The 13,991-nt window shown below is 37.1% G+C and overlaps 1 protein-coding gene across 1 annotated transcript in view; it reads left to right on the top strand.

Annotated features, from left to right (window-relative positions):
• dsb (scavenger receptor class B member debris buster) overlaps nt 1-13,991 on the top strand; it is a 113,411-nt gene that overhangs the window by 94,154 nt on the left and 5,266 nt on the right. The window contains exons 5-12 of the mRNA XM_076132512.1: nt 6,273-6,411; nt 7,050-7,177; nt 7,742-7,826; nt 8,383-8,516; nt 11,313-11,434; nt 12,136-12,270; nt 12,856-12,974; nt 13,496-13,627. Of these exons, the coding sequence (XP_075988627.1) occupies nt 6,273-6,411; nt 7,050-7,177; nt 7,742-7,826; nt 8,383-8,516; nt 11,313-11,434; nt 12,136-12,270; nt 12,856-12,974; nt 13,496-13,627 (994 nt within the window). The remainder of the gene's footprint in view (nt 1-6,272; nt 6,412-7,049; nt 7,178-7,741; nt 7,827-8,382; nt 8,517-11,312; nt 11,435-12,135; nt 12,271-12,855; nt 12,975-13,495; nt 13,628-13,991) is intronic.

The following is a 13,991-nucleotide window of genomic DNA, read 5'->3' as shown; positions in this document are numbered from 1 at the left end:
ATTTCATGATATCGCAGTTTTCGATGTGAGTAACAAACAGACAAAAACGTTAGTTTTTGATTATATAACATTAGTAGTATTAGTATAGATGACACATAATTAGCGTCGTATATTTCTTATTTATTGACTTAAAAACAAATAACTAATAAAATGGAATACTGGATTTTAATCTATACTAATATAATAAAGCTGAAGAGTTTGTTTGTTTGTTTGTTTGTTTGAAGGCGCTAATCTCAGGAACTACGAGTCCGATTTGAAAAAAAAATTTCTTTCATTGTTAGATAGTCCATTTATCGAGGAAGGTTATAGGCACATATATCATCACGCTACGACCAATAGGAGCAGAGTACCCGTAAAAAATGTTACAAAAATGGGGAGAATTTTGACCCATTCTCTCTTATGTGACGCAAGCGAAGTTGCGCGGATCAGCTAGTAACTAATAAAATGGAATACTGGATTTTAATTTCAGATATTTAGGAAACCAGTTTAATTGGTGCAGTAAAAATCAAAATATATTTAAATGATTTTGTCTGTTTGTTTAAACTTTGAAATGAAACCTTGCCTTAGCCCGCTAGTTCGTCTGCGTGGTGGACAGAATTTTCATCCCCTTGGGGGTAGAATTGATCAAAATCCTTTCTTAGAGGATGTCTACATCATAACATCTAACTGCATGTTAAATTTCAGCCCGATCCGTCCAGTGAATTAATTATTCCAATCTAGATTCTAAATTTTCGTAATCTGTTGCTATGGCAACGAATTAACGTTAATAATATACAGACACTAAAATAGACCTCCTATAGAGAAACAAAACGAAAATAAAACTACTAAAAATAAAATATATTATATATTTTTCAAAGCAAGGCACTGCAGTCAAAATGTGGGGCCGCAAAATAAATATTTTGTTGATTTTTAACAATGACATATTGCTGGAAACGCACGTATGGGGTCCAAAAGAAAGCACATAAATGACTTTTCAAAGTTATGTGTGTATTAGAAATAATTATTACTTGTTCTAACGGTGAAGGAAAACATCGTGATGCAACCTTGCATGCCTGAGAATTGTTTAAACAGTTCTTAGAGGACTTGCTTTTGGCCACTGCCTCTGTGGTAGACTCAGTGCATTTCTGGGGCAGCCATGCCCAGCAGTGGGACAGTTTTTTTATTATATACCGGGAGAGGACCCGTTCATTCTTTAAAAAGACTAGGTAGAATAGAATTCCATGTAAGATTCCTGAATAAGAAGGTCCTGTATGACAACATGTATGTATGTGAATGAGGCAAGGGAAGTTTGTAAGGATCGTACGAAGTGACGTTCTTTAGTCTTTGCCTTTCAATGAAAAAAATGCGTGATTTTATTAATGTATTTAATGCGACCCTGAATTTCAACTGCAGGATGTATTCAATGCAATAATAATTATTATATAATAAAACCAGCCTCGCTGACATTTAAAAAAACAAGTCATAATGTAATTAACATTTTTTAAAACCAGACTACATATTATTTGCGATGCATTAGGTCAAAATTTGGCAAAGAGTATAAAATTACTGAAAACTGAAAAAAAACGAATATGTGTAGCAAGGCAAGCAAAAAAAATCTTAAAACTTTTAGTGACTTCATTCTATTAAAAAACTTATACGCGTAAATTAATTTTATGTTAGTTACTCACATATTATAAGCATAATATCACGCCTTTTATAGCCGAAGGTGTTTGCAAAGGTGTATAAAATACACCCACGTTTCGTCATTAACAATGTTAGACCCATGTAATAGGGGGCGAGCCTATCGCCATATACCGGGCACGTTACTACATTCCGGACTAATATTGAAAAATATGTTTTAATCGGTAAAGATCTTTTTTCGCTTATCTCATAGGTACAAAAGTTACTTTAAAATTGTCACTTCTATACATTTTTTTTAATTTCTCTAAAAAACATTTTATTTATATAATATAAATATTCTAGGCAGTCTAGGTCATAAATTGGTCTAGTTTTAAACCCGGAATTAGTAAATAAACAAATAATAGTAATTAGAATGATAAAATTCAGCCTTAAAGGCAGGAAATGTTTTACCCAAATGCCGAGAGCGGGCGGGAAATTACCAATGATTTTAAGTCCTTGATAATAATGTCCTCCTAACCTATATTCGGCTACGGCGGCCAGTTTCACTGAAACCAGCCAACTGTGCAGGACTTTGTTTATAGTGTCCAAGTGTGTGCACAATACACAGGTATACTCTCTATTCCTTCACTCTCATAGTCCAGTAGGACGGTACACACGACCAGTGAGAGGTCAGGCGCAGGACCGATGCGGCGACGTGTGTCGAGTCAAAAATTTAAAATAAACTTTTGTGACCTTGTGACCTTGACCTTTGTGAAGGTCAAATCCAGGGTCAAAGACACCCAGGTCATGTCATACCTACTTAGATATTAAATAGTGGCCATTACGGCAAAAAATATGAGTTATTCAAACTTTATTGCCTAAAATTAAATTGCAATTAAAATGAGTCCTAATTGATATCGAGTCACGGTGGAGGGCAGGACCATGAAAGTGGCCACGTTATTATTGCAACGGGAAAGTAGTAAGGATTAGTGGAGATTACATTAACTATTATATTATTGTATGGTTAGAAGTTAACCCTGAAAGAAAGAGAAAACATACTATAGTAGCTGTTTAACTAAAATAGGTTTAAAGTGTGTTTATGAATTTACGACGGTTAGTGTCAAACTTAATGACGTGGTCGATAGGTATACAACTGATGCGCAGAGGTCTCCGGATCCTGGCTAAGGCATTCCTGAGTAATTCTGTCACTGGAATAAGAAAAAATTAGGTCGGAGACGTCCATGCCAGGGAGAGCATGTAGGGCCGTTGGTCTTGCGTCTCGCTAGGCTATAAAAGTGATGTTAAAGGGAGTGTACAATGAACAAAGTTCTGCTCCGGTCGCTGGTTTCAGGAAACTGATTGTCGAAGCTGAATATCGGTTGGGACAATCTTAACGTGAAAATTTATTGTCTCCTTATCGTATGGCTTGGGGTCAACCTAGTGCAAAAGTTGTTTAAACCGCCCGAAGGCCTCTGACGTGGCTTGAATTTTATAAAATTGATTAAACAACTTAAAAGCCTTTGACATTGCTTTGCATCAGTCATCATAATTGAAAACAATCAACTTGTTCTTCAAAGCACGGAGACGCTCAGTTCAAGCAGCCACCCATCCATAAAATGTCAGCGCTAAAGGTTGCTTTGTCCGTTTCCCGACCGATGACTGGTTATAAACCACAGTTTTTCATACGTCATCTCATTATTTTGCATTTCTGTAATAACCGGAGAACGTTAAATTATAATAATAATGTTTTATTTGACCTCAAAGTTGAGATAAAATCTGCGTAACCATGATGAATTTCAATTAATTTTGGGATACATTTTTGTCGTATTTTTGCAAGAAAATGACAATATTTTTCATAGCTGTAGATGGAAGCATTCGAGTTCATTAAGTTATGTGTCTTTTCTAATAACTATTATATATAACTCAAAGGTAACTGACTAACCCCCGGTTAAGTGTCTGAGTACATTAAGCGGTAGTTTATCTATTCAATAGCGTTTTTTTTTTGTATAAGTTTAAACGCTACTGAATAGATAAACTACCGCTAAATGTACTCAGAAACCGGGGGTCACTGACATAGTGATCTATCAACGCACAGCCAAAACCACTGGACGGATCGGGCTGAAATTGGGCATGCAGGTAGATGTTATGACGTAGGCATCTGCTAAGAAAAGATTTTGATCAATTCTACCCCCAGCGGGATAAAATAGGGGATGAATGTTTGTATAAACCTTTTTATATTTTCGACTAATTGAACTGAAATTTACCCAGATTCACATATATGATACTTTACTCTACGGGAAACTTTTTCACGCGGACGAAGTCGCGGACGAAAGCTAGTTATTTCATATAGACAAAGACATGTTCAAAAACTAATATTATGTCGTTAAAAGTATAGATAAATATACATGCATTGTTTTCAATTACATAGTAATATTGTTTTAATGAGATTTTTTATTATTTCGCTGCAATCATTATAGCGATTGTAGTTGCAAAACAAATAATAATGTTTAATGACTGAATATATACATTTCCGTCAATTGTCAACCATTTTAAATTCATTTTACAGGTATACGATGTTCTTGGTATATATTTGTTGCTAAATAACTAACTTAACTGCACGTTTGACGCAGTGGTTAAAGTGGTTACGCTATAACCGTAGCGCCGCGTGTGGTGGGCTCGAATCCCACCCGGGACAAATCTTTGTGTAATGAGCACGAGTATTTGTTCTGAGGTTGTTAATGTATTTATATAAGTATGTATTTAGAAGTATATAAGTATGTTTATCGGTTATTTGGTTACCATAGTACAAGCTCTGCTTAGTTTGGAATCAAATGACAGTGTGTGAGTTGTCCAATGATATTTATTTAATAATATATCCAGCTTATATGATACTAGTTTCCGCCCGCGGCATCGTCCGCGTGAAAACATTCCCCGGAAAAAAATATACTGATATTTAGAACAGTTCTTGAAGGTATGCAAAGTCCCCAACCAGCACTTAGACAGCGTGGTGGACTCAAGGTCAACCTTTCTCTCTCACGAGAGGAGATCCTTGCCCAGCAGTGGGACAGTAATGGGTTAAAATTATAGTAAAAATTACTGTGTTATGACGATCAAACATTTTGCTTTAATAACGGTAGAAAAGATTATTTCTATTTTTTATCTAGATAATATGCAAAAATCTAGTTTTAATAATTTGTTTGAAATTCTCTGATAATTGTTTCAATACACGTGTCGAACAACGTGAGATAACCTGTATTTTTGAGATTTATATAAAACTAGCGGCCCGCCCCGGATTTACCCGGTATTTTTGGTTATTTTACCAAAAAAACCTTTACAATTTTTACACATAAACATTCCTCTTGAATCACCCTATCTCTTAGGTCGGGGAAAAAGTCTTTTCGCATTATAGTATGTATGAACTTGTAATAAAATCCTTTCTCAACACAAAAAAGCTCGATATTTGGGTACCTCACGAGCTCACTGAAATAAACCTAACCGTGTACTCATTTGTGATTCTTGAAGCCAAAGAGATTTAGATTTACAAGTTCATACATACTATAATGCGAAAAGACTTTTTCCTCGACCTAATATTAAAGAAAACCGTATCAAAATCCGTTGCGCAGTTTTAAAGATGTAAGCATACATACATACAGACATTGAGACAGACGCGGGAAGCGACTTCGCTTTATACTATATAGTGATAAAAATGTTTTTGGGGACTTTTTATCAATTTTTATTTTTCTTGATCAGTTTAAGTTGTGCAATACGGATGTTCACTCAATATTATGTTATTATATTTTATATATTTCTGGTTTTTCGTAAACCGCTTGGCCATCTGGTTTTTGGCCTAATTTTAGTTGAAAACTGTCTCTGTGGCTCGTTGGGTAGTGTATCCGACTGCTAGTCCTGGGTTCGAATCGGTTCGAGCGAAGTACTATTGGTCTTTTCTAATTTATATAATCTGACTAATTTTCTTCCAACTCAAAGCTAAAACCGCAAGTTCGGAGGGGTCCGCATCCAAAGCGTAAAAACGGCACTACTAAGACTAAGTCTATCTTATGACCATTCCAGGCTGTAACTGTAAATAGCCAGTTGCGCTCACCGGTCGGTAAACGATCTGTGGGTTAAGCAACCATTGGCGCGGTCATTCCATAGATGGGTGACCGCATAGTGGTATTTGAACTGGGCGTCTCCGTGCTTCAGGGGGCACGTAAAAAGTCGGTCCCGGTTGTTGTCTACTAAGATAACAGTCGTTAAGCCACGTCAAAGGCCTCTCGGGCGGCTTGAACAACTTTGACACTAGGTTGACCACTAACCATACGACAAACAAACAACTGTAAATGTTAGACAGTTTAAATTTTCATAGATGGTGTATTTCTGTTGCCACTGTAACAACAAATACTAATAATATACTAAAAGGCGTTATATGACTGCCTCCGTGGCGCAATGGTTTAGGTCGCCACGCCGATACCGCTGCGGCGGGAGGTCGTGGGTTCAATTCCCACACGGAGCAATTATTTGTGCGATCCACAAATTATTGTTTCGGGTCCGGTTGTGCTTTGTGTCCGTCGTTTGTATGTTCGTAAAAGTCAAAAATCATTAAACAAAAAAATATTTAAAAAAATAATTATTTATATTTGTATGTACGTATGATAATCTTCTTCTTTTCACAGAGAAGATATGGAGAAAGTGAACATAAAGTTTCATGACAACGACACGGTTACCTATCAACACAACAAGATATTAAGATTTGTTCCCGAGCTGTCTGTAGACAAGAGTCAGAAGTTAGTCGTGCCGAATATTCCTTTACTTGTAAGTATATTTATATCTAAATATTTATTAAGCTTTTTTTCATCCTGATTGAGTGTCCCACTGCTGGGCAAAGAATCGAACACACGACCTCCTGACGCAATGCTAGTGAATTCAGCCTGTTTGAGTCCCACTGTTGGGCACAGAATCGAATCCACGACCTTCCGACGCGATGATAGTGAAGTGGCGATCACTTTAACCACTGCGCTATGGAGTCGTCAACTTCTTTTGTGGTCTGGGTGACTAGTTGACGTCTTTTTACGACTGCTGAGGTCTCGGGTTCATGACCCGGTTCGAGTCTGATATAGTGCTATAGGCTTTCCCTATAACATGGTACTAACATTGTTAATATCAAAAAGAGAGTTTTCTTTTTTGACAACTCCCTCACTAAGAATTGCTCTTGTGTCGCGGGGACTTTTACAAACGTACAAACAACGGGCACAAAGTACAACCAGACCCGAAACAACTATTTGTGCGATCGCACAAAATTGTGGGAATCGAACCCACGACTTCACCATGCAATAGTAGCGGCGTGGCGACCTTTTACCACTGCGCCACGGAGGCAGTAAATTTTTCAGGCCGTCAATTTTAAAAACTTGTTTCATGATGTTATGGAATGTAATCCTATTTATTTTTTTCAGACTGTAACCTCGTTTTCACCGAACATGGGTGCTGTGCTGTTCAATCTGCTAGTGTCAGGTCTTTCGATCATGTATCGAGACCGAGCCAAACCATTTGTACACATAACTGCAGAAGAATTGGTCTTTGGGTGAGTAGACCATGGTCTTTTCAGTCTATTAATACTAAAAACGGACACTTTTCAAAGTTGCTATTGATTTAATATGTGGGTTGGAAATAAATGGTCTTTTCGTGAGTAGACCGTAGTCTTCTAAGTCTACCGTAAAAACGGTTGTGTAAATTCAAGATTATTAGGTTCTTGAATTTTGTACTATGTTTAGAATCAAGTTTCTCGGCAAATGGAGTAGTTGAGTGGGTTAACGAACAATTATTGAACCTGTTTTCGTAAAAGGTTCATATAAAATGCCCAGGCTATGTAATTTTGCTGGTAAATAGTGCTAAAATTGTAAATACTACAGACTGAAACATTTTTAGGCACTCATATTTTGATACCAACGAAAATACGAAGCTGTGACGCCACTATTTCGTATTCCTATAATAAAATGTATTTTTGACATTTCATAAAGAGAAGCTGATTTGTCTTGTAATAAACCTTCTTCATCAATAATTCTATCTAATGAAATAATCTAGTTAATTAGTTGCATAGAATTTGTTTCGTAAAACTAGCGAATTAACTATATTATTTTATTTGCAGATACAACGACCCCCTAGTGACGCTGGCTCATTACTTCTACCCTAAAGGAAAAAGACCTAACAGCCAGATGGGCCTTCTATTAGCTGTAAGTAGACCTTAAACCTACCCTTATTTTAAAGGTCGCAGAATCGCAGAATTGTTTTAATTTCAATTAGAATAGCAAAACGGCCATTTTATCCCCTTTTTGCCCTTTGGGGGTAGGTGTTTTTTATTACACAGCTGTATGCAAGATTTTGTTAAAATCGGTTCAGCTCGACTGCCTCCGTGGCCCAGTGGTTTAGGTCGCCACGTCGTCGCTACTATTGCGCCGGGAGGTCGTGGGTTCGATTCCCACACGGAACAATTATTTGTGTGCGTTAATGCCGAAAGGTGGGTATATTTCATACAATGCTTATCTTCGGATATGTAATATATAATAGCTTAATATAATGTTATATTGACTGCTTCTGTGCCGCGGTCGATAGTATATACTTCTGTCTCATAACCCTCAGGTTTGAATCCCCGGTCGAGCCAAAGATTCCTTAGGTTTTTCTATCAAGAATTTCCCAGTGGCTCTATAGTAAAGTCAGTGAAATACACCCTATTACATAAACTTCTACAGTTTCGAGTATCTCTTATATAATATTGTGCGTTATTTCCAGAGAAACGGCACCCTAGACGAAGTATCAACGATGTACACAGGACAGACACACATGGACCGGTTCGGGTACATGGACCGAATCAACGGACTGGACCACCTTCCACACTGGAAAGATAAGCCTTGCAATGATATACGGTAAGTTAGAAAGAAAGAAAGAAAATGATCTATACTAATATTATAAAGCTGAAGAGTTTGTTTGTTTGAACGCGCTTATCTCAGGAACTACTGGTCCAATGTAAAAATTATTTTACTGTTAGATAGCCCATTTATTGAGGAAGGTTTAGGCTATATAACATCACGTTACGGCTATTAAGAGCGTAGTACCAACGAAAAATGTCACAAAAACAGGGATTGTGACCCATTCTCTCTAATGTGACGCAAGCGAAGTTGCGCGGGTCAGCTAGTTATGAATAAAATTATAGGTTTTCGTTATATTTTTACGTGAATAAACGTGGTGTATAATAAATTGTATGAAGCCATACAATTATGTCTGAATGTGAATATAAAATTGTATTTCTTTCGTACATTTTCCTTGTTCAACAGTATAGTATTTGTTTAGTGCTATTATGCTATTCAATTAGCGGACATAAAGAGGCTGCAATTAACTGCATTTTATTGCTATTTGTAGCATTTATTGCTGTATTACATAAAAAAACGTTTACATACATACATAAAATCACGCCTTGTTCCCATGTAAGCAGAAATTAAAGAATACCTCTTAGTGCGATCTCTACAAACTTATTTTGCTTAATTTGCATTCATACCTGTTCTTACAGTTTCACTTTTGGGAATGATATACGTATCCTCATTATACGTATATCATTCCCAAACTAGCATTCCAACATGCTAGCCATATGCGGATATAGGCATTTTTTTATTACATCACACCATTGTACCCGAATGTGTGGAAATAAATATATATCCCACCAAAGAAACATGTTAAATTGTTATCAAACAGAGCCATATAATCAGTGGGCTTATCACGTATCTCATTTGACAACTAGTGTACGTCAAATTGATAGTTACTATTGAGTACATTGCTGGTTTGACGTAACCTGTTAATCACTAGTATCTAAGAGAGAAAGCAATGTACAGCATAGTGGCTTTCAAATAATTATCAACTGAAATACGTGATAGGCCCCCAGATCTCATAGTAGAGCCAAGTTTATAACCCTAACTTTATACTTTAGACGCGGCAAAACTTGATTACTATGGAATAACCGTGCCAAGGGTTGCTTAACCCAAAGATCGTTTACCAACTGGAGAGCGCAACTGGCTTTGGGTTACTGAATAGTGGCCATCAATTAGACGTATACTAGTTGTCAACTGAGATACGTGATACGTACCGACACAGCACACTCTCTTCAGCGAAAATACCCGTTGATTCACACTGTCAATATTAACTGTCATTTATTGACAAAATGACATTGTTGACAGAACAACGACATTTCCATGAAATGCAGTGATTTGTAAGGTTTAAGGAAAAACATAAAAACGTGTGAAATATTACCGACAGATATAAAGAAATTAGTCATATTGTATCGGAAGACGATGACACATTATGCCATAAAATAAATTTAACCCATTAATGTCCCACTGCTGGGCGTGAGTCTCCTCCCGTAATGAGGGAGGGATTAGGCCTTGAGTCTTCCACGCTGACCAAGTGCGGGTTGAGGACTTTGCATACCTTCAAGAACTGTTTTAAAGAACTCTCAGGCTTGCAAGGTTCTATCACGATGTTTTCTTTCACCGTTGGAACAAGTGATAATTATTATTAATACACACTTAACTACGAAAAGTCATTGGTGTGTTGCCTCGGGTTCGAACCTGCAACCACTAAGCGTAACCTGTAACCACTAAGTTTGCATATAATATGAGCATTTTTGATGCACATTTTAGGCACTCATTTGATCCCAACAAAATTACGCAACTGTGACGTCACTATGGTGTATTTATTTAGTAAAATTTCTTCTTAACATATCATAAAGAGTAGCTAATTTGACTTCTTGTTTTATACTCGGTAAAAAAATCCCCCGACGATATTATGTAATCGTATATAAAAGTATGCAAGTCTTTATATAAAGCCTTCATATTTGTACACACGTCCGTCTTATGTGTTTAACAAACATACAAACAAAGTTTGCAATTACGTTAATGCGTTCCGAGTAATCTGCTGCTTATATCTATATAATTATGACACCTTTTCATAAAAGGTTAAGTCCCACGTAGCAACTGTCCTTACTTAATAAGTTTTTTCTGTACGTGCGTTTGTCACTCACCTTCTCCTGAACGGTAAGCCCGATTTGGAGGAGATTTATGTAAATTTTTCTATGGTTTCTGTGGATGGGTACCGTATTTTACATTCCGAGTTCCTCCGTGTTCTGGAAGGCACGTTAATATTCAAAGATCTCTAGCGCTCTTTAACAGTAGTCAGAAGTTTGAAAGTCTGACAACCAGTCTTACCGAAGGATATAATATTTGTCCCGGGTGCTTTATTGCGAGGTGACCACGTTACCTGCACCAAACGTGCAGTTACAAGAGCACACGACTTTTATTTTATTTCTTGAGGGCATGTAAAGACTCTTAACCGCTTTTGACCAGCGTTATGGACTCAAGGCCTAAACTTCCCCTTTTTTGAGAGGAAACCCTTGCCCAGCAGTGGGACAATCATAGGCTAAAAATTGGGTTCAGAAAACCGTGGGATCGTTGTAGGCTAAAAAGGATTTTTTAAACTATACTACTCTATAAAAAAGTGACTTACTCCCGATTTTTGAGGTACATTTAGCGGTGGTTTATCTATTCAATACCGTTTTTTGTATGCGTTTTAACGCTATTGAATAGATAAACTACCGCTAAATGTACTCAGAAACCGGGGGTTAGTCAGCTTATGTATTGAAGTGTTATTAATATCGTCTATCTCTTTCTTTCCAGTGCATCTGAAGGGTCGTTCTTTCCCCCTCGCTCGCTGACCAAGTCCGACATTGTTCATGTGTATGACAAAGATCTGTGCAGAATCCTACCTTTGCAGTACCGCAAGGATGTATATAAAGATGGTAAGATAATACAGATTAATAATTATCATTATCAGTCAAGCCTTTCTTCCAACTATGTTGGAGTCGGCTTCCAGTCTCACTGGATGCAGCTGAATACCAGTATTTTACATGGAGCGACTGCCTATCTGACCTCCACAACCCAGTTAACTAGGTTATAACACGATACCCTTCGATAAGACTAGTAAGTTAATAGAATTGAGAAAATCTGTCTGTCCAATACGCTTTTATATATAATATGGACAGATTTCATGTCATTTAGTTAAAGTACTGTAATTAAATGTAGAGTTCTTCTTATGTGCCTAAAGTATTGAACTGATATTTAATTTCCATGCTGCATGTACCCAGAGTGGAAAAACAGATCATGAAGGTAACTGAAAAAAAAAACTTTATTTTCTGGAAAAGCCATTTATATTCAAGTAAGCAACCTTGGCGCGGACATTTCTTAGATGGGTGACCGCATAGTGGTACTTAATTTGAGCGTAGCCGTGCTTCGGAAAGCACGTATAAAGTCGGTCCCGATTGTTGCGATTAAGATAACAGTCGTTAGGCCATGTCAAAGGGCTTTCGGGCTTGAACAACTTTGACACAAGGTTGACCACTAACCATACGATAAATGTAGAAACTATCCTTTCATAATCTGCTTGAAGAATGCAACAGCAACATCTTGCATCTCTTTCTAACCCATCTTCTTTACTCCTCAGGCATCCAAGCTGGTCTCTACACTCCACCTACTTCGACCTTCGAGAGTGCTGATATCAATCCTGATAATAAATGTTACTATCCTGGAGAAAAGTGCCCCCCCAAGGGGTTGCAGAACATCAGCCCTTGTCAATACAGTAAGTGAACATTATATTCTAAAAGGCGAAATTCTAAAAAACTAGCTCTGGACGGTAGTGTATACGATTGTTGAGGTTCTGGGTTTGATTCCCAAGTCGGGTTAAATGCTACAGGGTATCAGCCTCGCCTTTCTTCCAACTATGTAACAGTCAGCTAACAGTCTCACCGGATGCAGCTGAATACTAGTATTTTACATAGAGCAACTACCTACCAGACCTCCAGAACCCAATTACCTGGGTTATAACACGATACCCTTCGGTAAGACTGGTTGTCAGACTGTCAAGCTTCTGACTGCTAACGACTGTCAAAGATTTTTGATAATGACAGCCGGGACCCACAATTTAACGTGCCTTTCGAAACACAGCAGAACTCGATATGTCTAACACAGTCACCCATTCATAAAACAACCTCGGCGAGCGTAGCTTAAGCTCAGAGATTGATCCGTGCGGCTTTTGTTAGCTAAGCTTGCTATTGGGTATTCCTAAATAAATCATCTTTAGTGTAACTTTGACACTAGGTTGACCGCTAACCATACGATAAGAAGAAGACAGTGAAACTGACTAAATATTTGTTTTTATTTTTAGACGCACCTGTCTACTTGTCATTCCCACATTTCTACGACGGCGATCCAGAATTGCTGGTCCCCTTCAAAGGCCTGAAACCCGATAAAAAGAAGCATGAAACGTACTTCATGATACAACAGGTAAGAAAATGAAACTTCAGTTACCCCAAAACACCCCACCTTAAAACTAAAGAACTATTATAAAACCCTTGAACTCTACATATTTTAGAACCCAAGAACTGACAGATCCTATGAAACTGAAACCCTAAAACCATGATTTCCGGATACCTAAAACCCCTGGAAATCACCTTTGCACCCAAATTTTTTCCCTACAAACTGTTTCAAATCCAGAAACAATTTGTAGGGAAAAAATTTTAAACGTAGCACCACAAATACATATCTTGGGAACCATAAACGTTAGAAACACCAAAAGAACCTACCCTAAAACATAAAAAATCGTATAGTTGGCAAAATGTCTTTACTTACATAATAATAAAAATACTCAAACGACCAGTTTGTTTAGCAATTTGCTCGCAAAATTTTAATGTCATTTTTACTTTGGCTGTTACTTTTGATGAAGAAACTGGCCGTTCATTTTCAATAATATTAATAAATTATATAACAAATTAACGAAAGTAACATATTTTTCTTATTTGTTTCAGAAAATTGGAGTTCCTTTAGAAGGCTTCGTAAGGGTACAACTGAACATAAAAGTGGACCGAGCACCGAATATTCCGATCAACAATATCAACAAATTCCCAGACATGATCTTTCCTGTTATGTGGCTTGAAGAGGTACGTACCACGCCAAGTACTTTCTGCAATAATCATCTAGTATTTTATGAAGTAGTCGAAGGTTCAAAACGTAAAAGAACAATGAATTTTTGAAGTTATGTGTGTATTAGAAATAATGGTCACTTGTTATACCTGTATATACCTGACAGTTCCTTAACACAGTTTTTGAGTACTTAGCTAATGTGGAACACTTAGAGAATCATGACCACTTGCTTAAAGTACTTATTAATATATACTTTAAGGTTTAGTAAATGTTTAAATCTCAAATCAAATGTTGACACTTATGAAAGTACAAATAGTGAATCTACCCTAGCTTGGAAAACGTTAAACAAAGAGAATTACCAAGAAACTCACGGCCACTATT

This window comes from Anticarsia gemmatalis, chromosome 28 (genome assembly GCF_050436995.1).
Source record: "Anticarsia gemmatalis isolate Benzon Research Colony breed Stoneville strain chromosome 28, ilAntGemm2 primary, whole genome shotgun sequence".
Taxonomy (NCBI): Eukaryota; Metazoa; Arthropoda; class Insecta; order Lepidoptera; family Erebidae; genus Anticarsia; species Anticarsia gemmatalis.
Note: the sequence above shows the minus strand (reverse complement) of the source record. Positions and strands in the feature narration are given on the sequence as shown.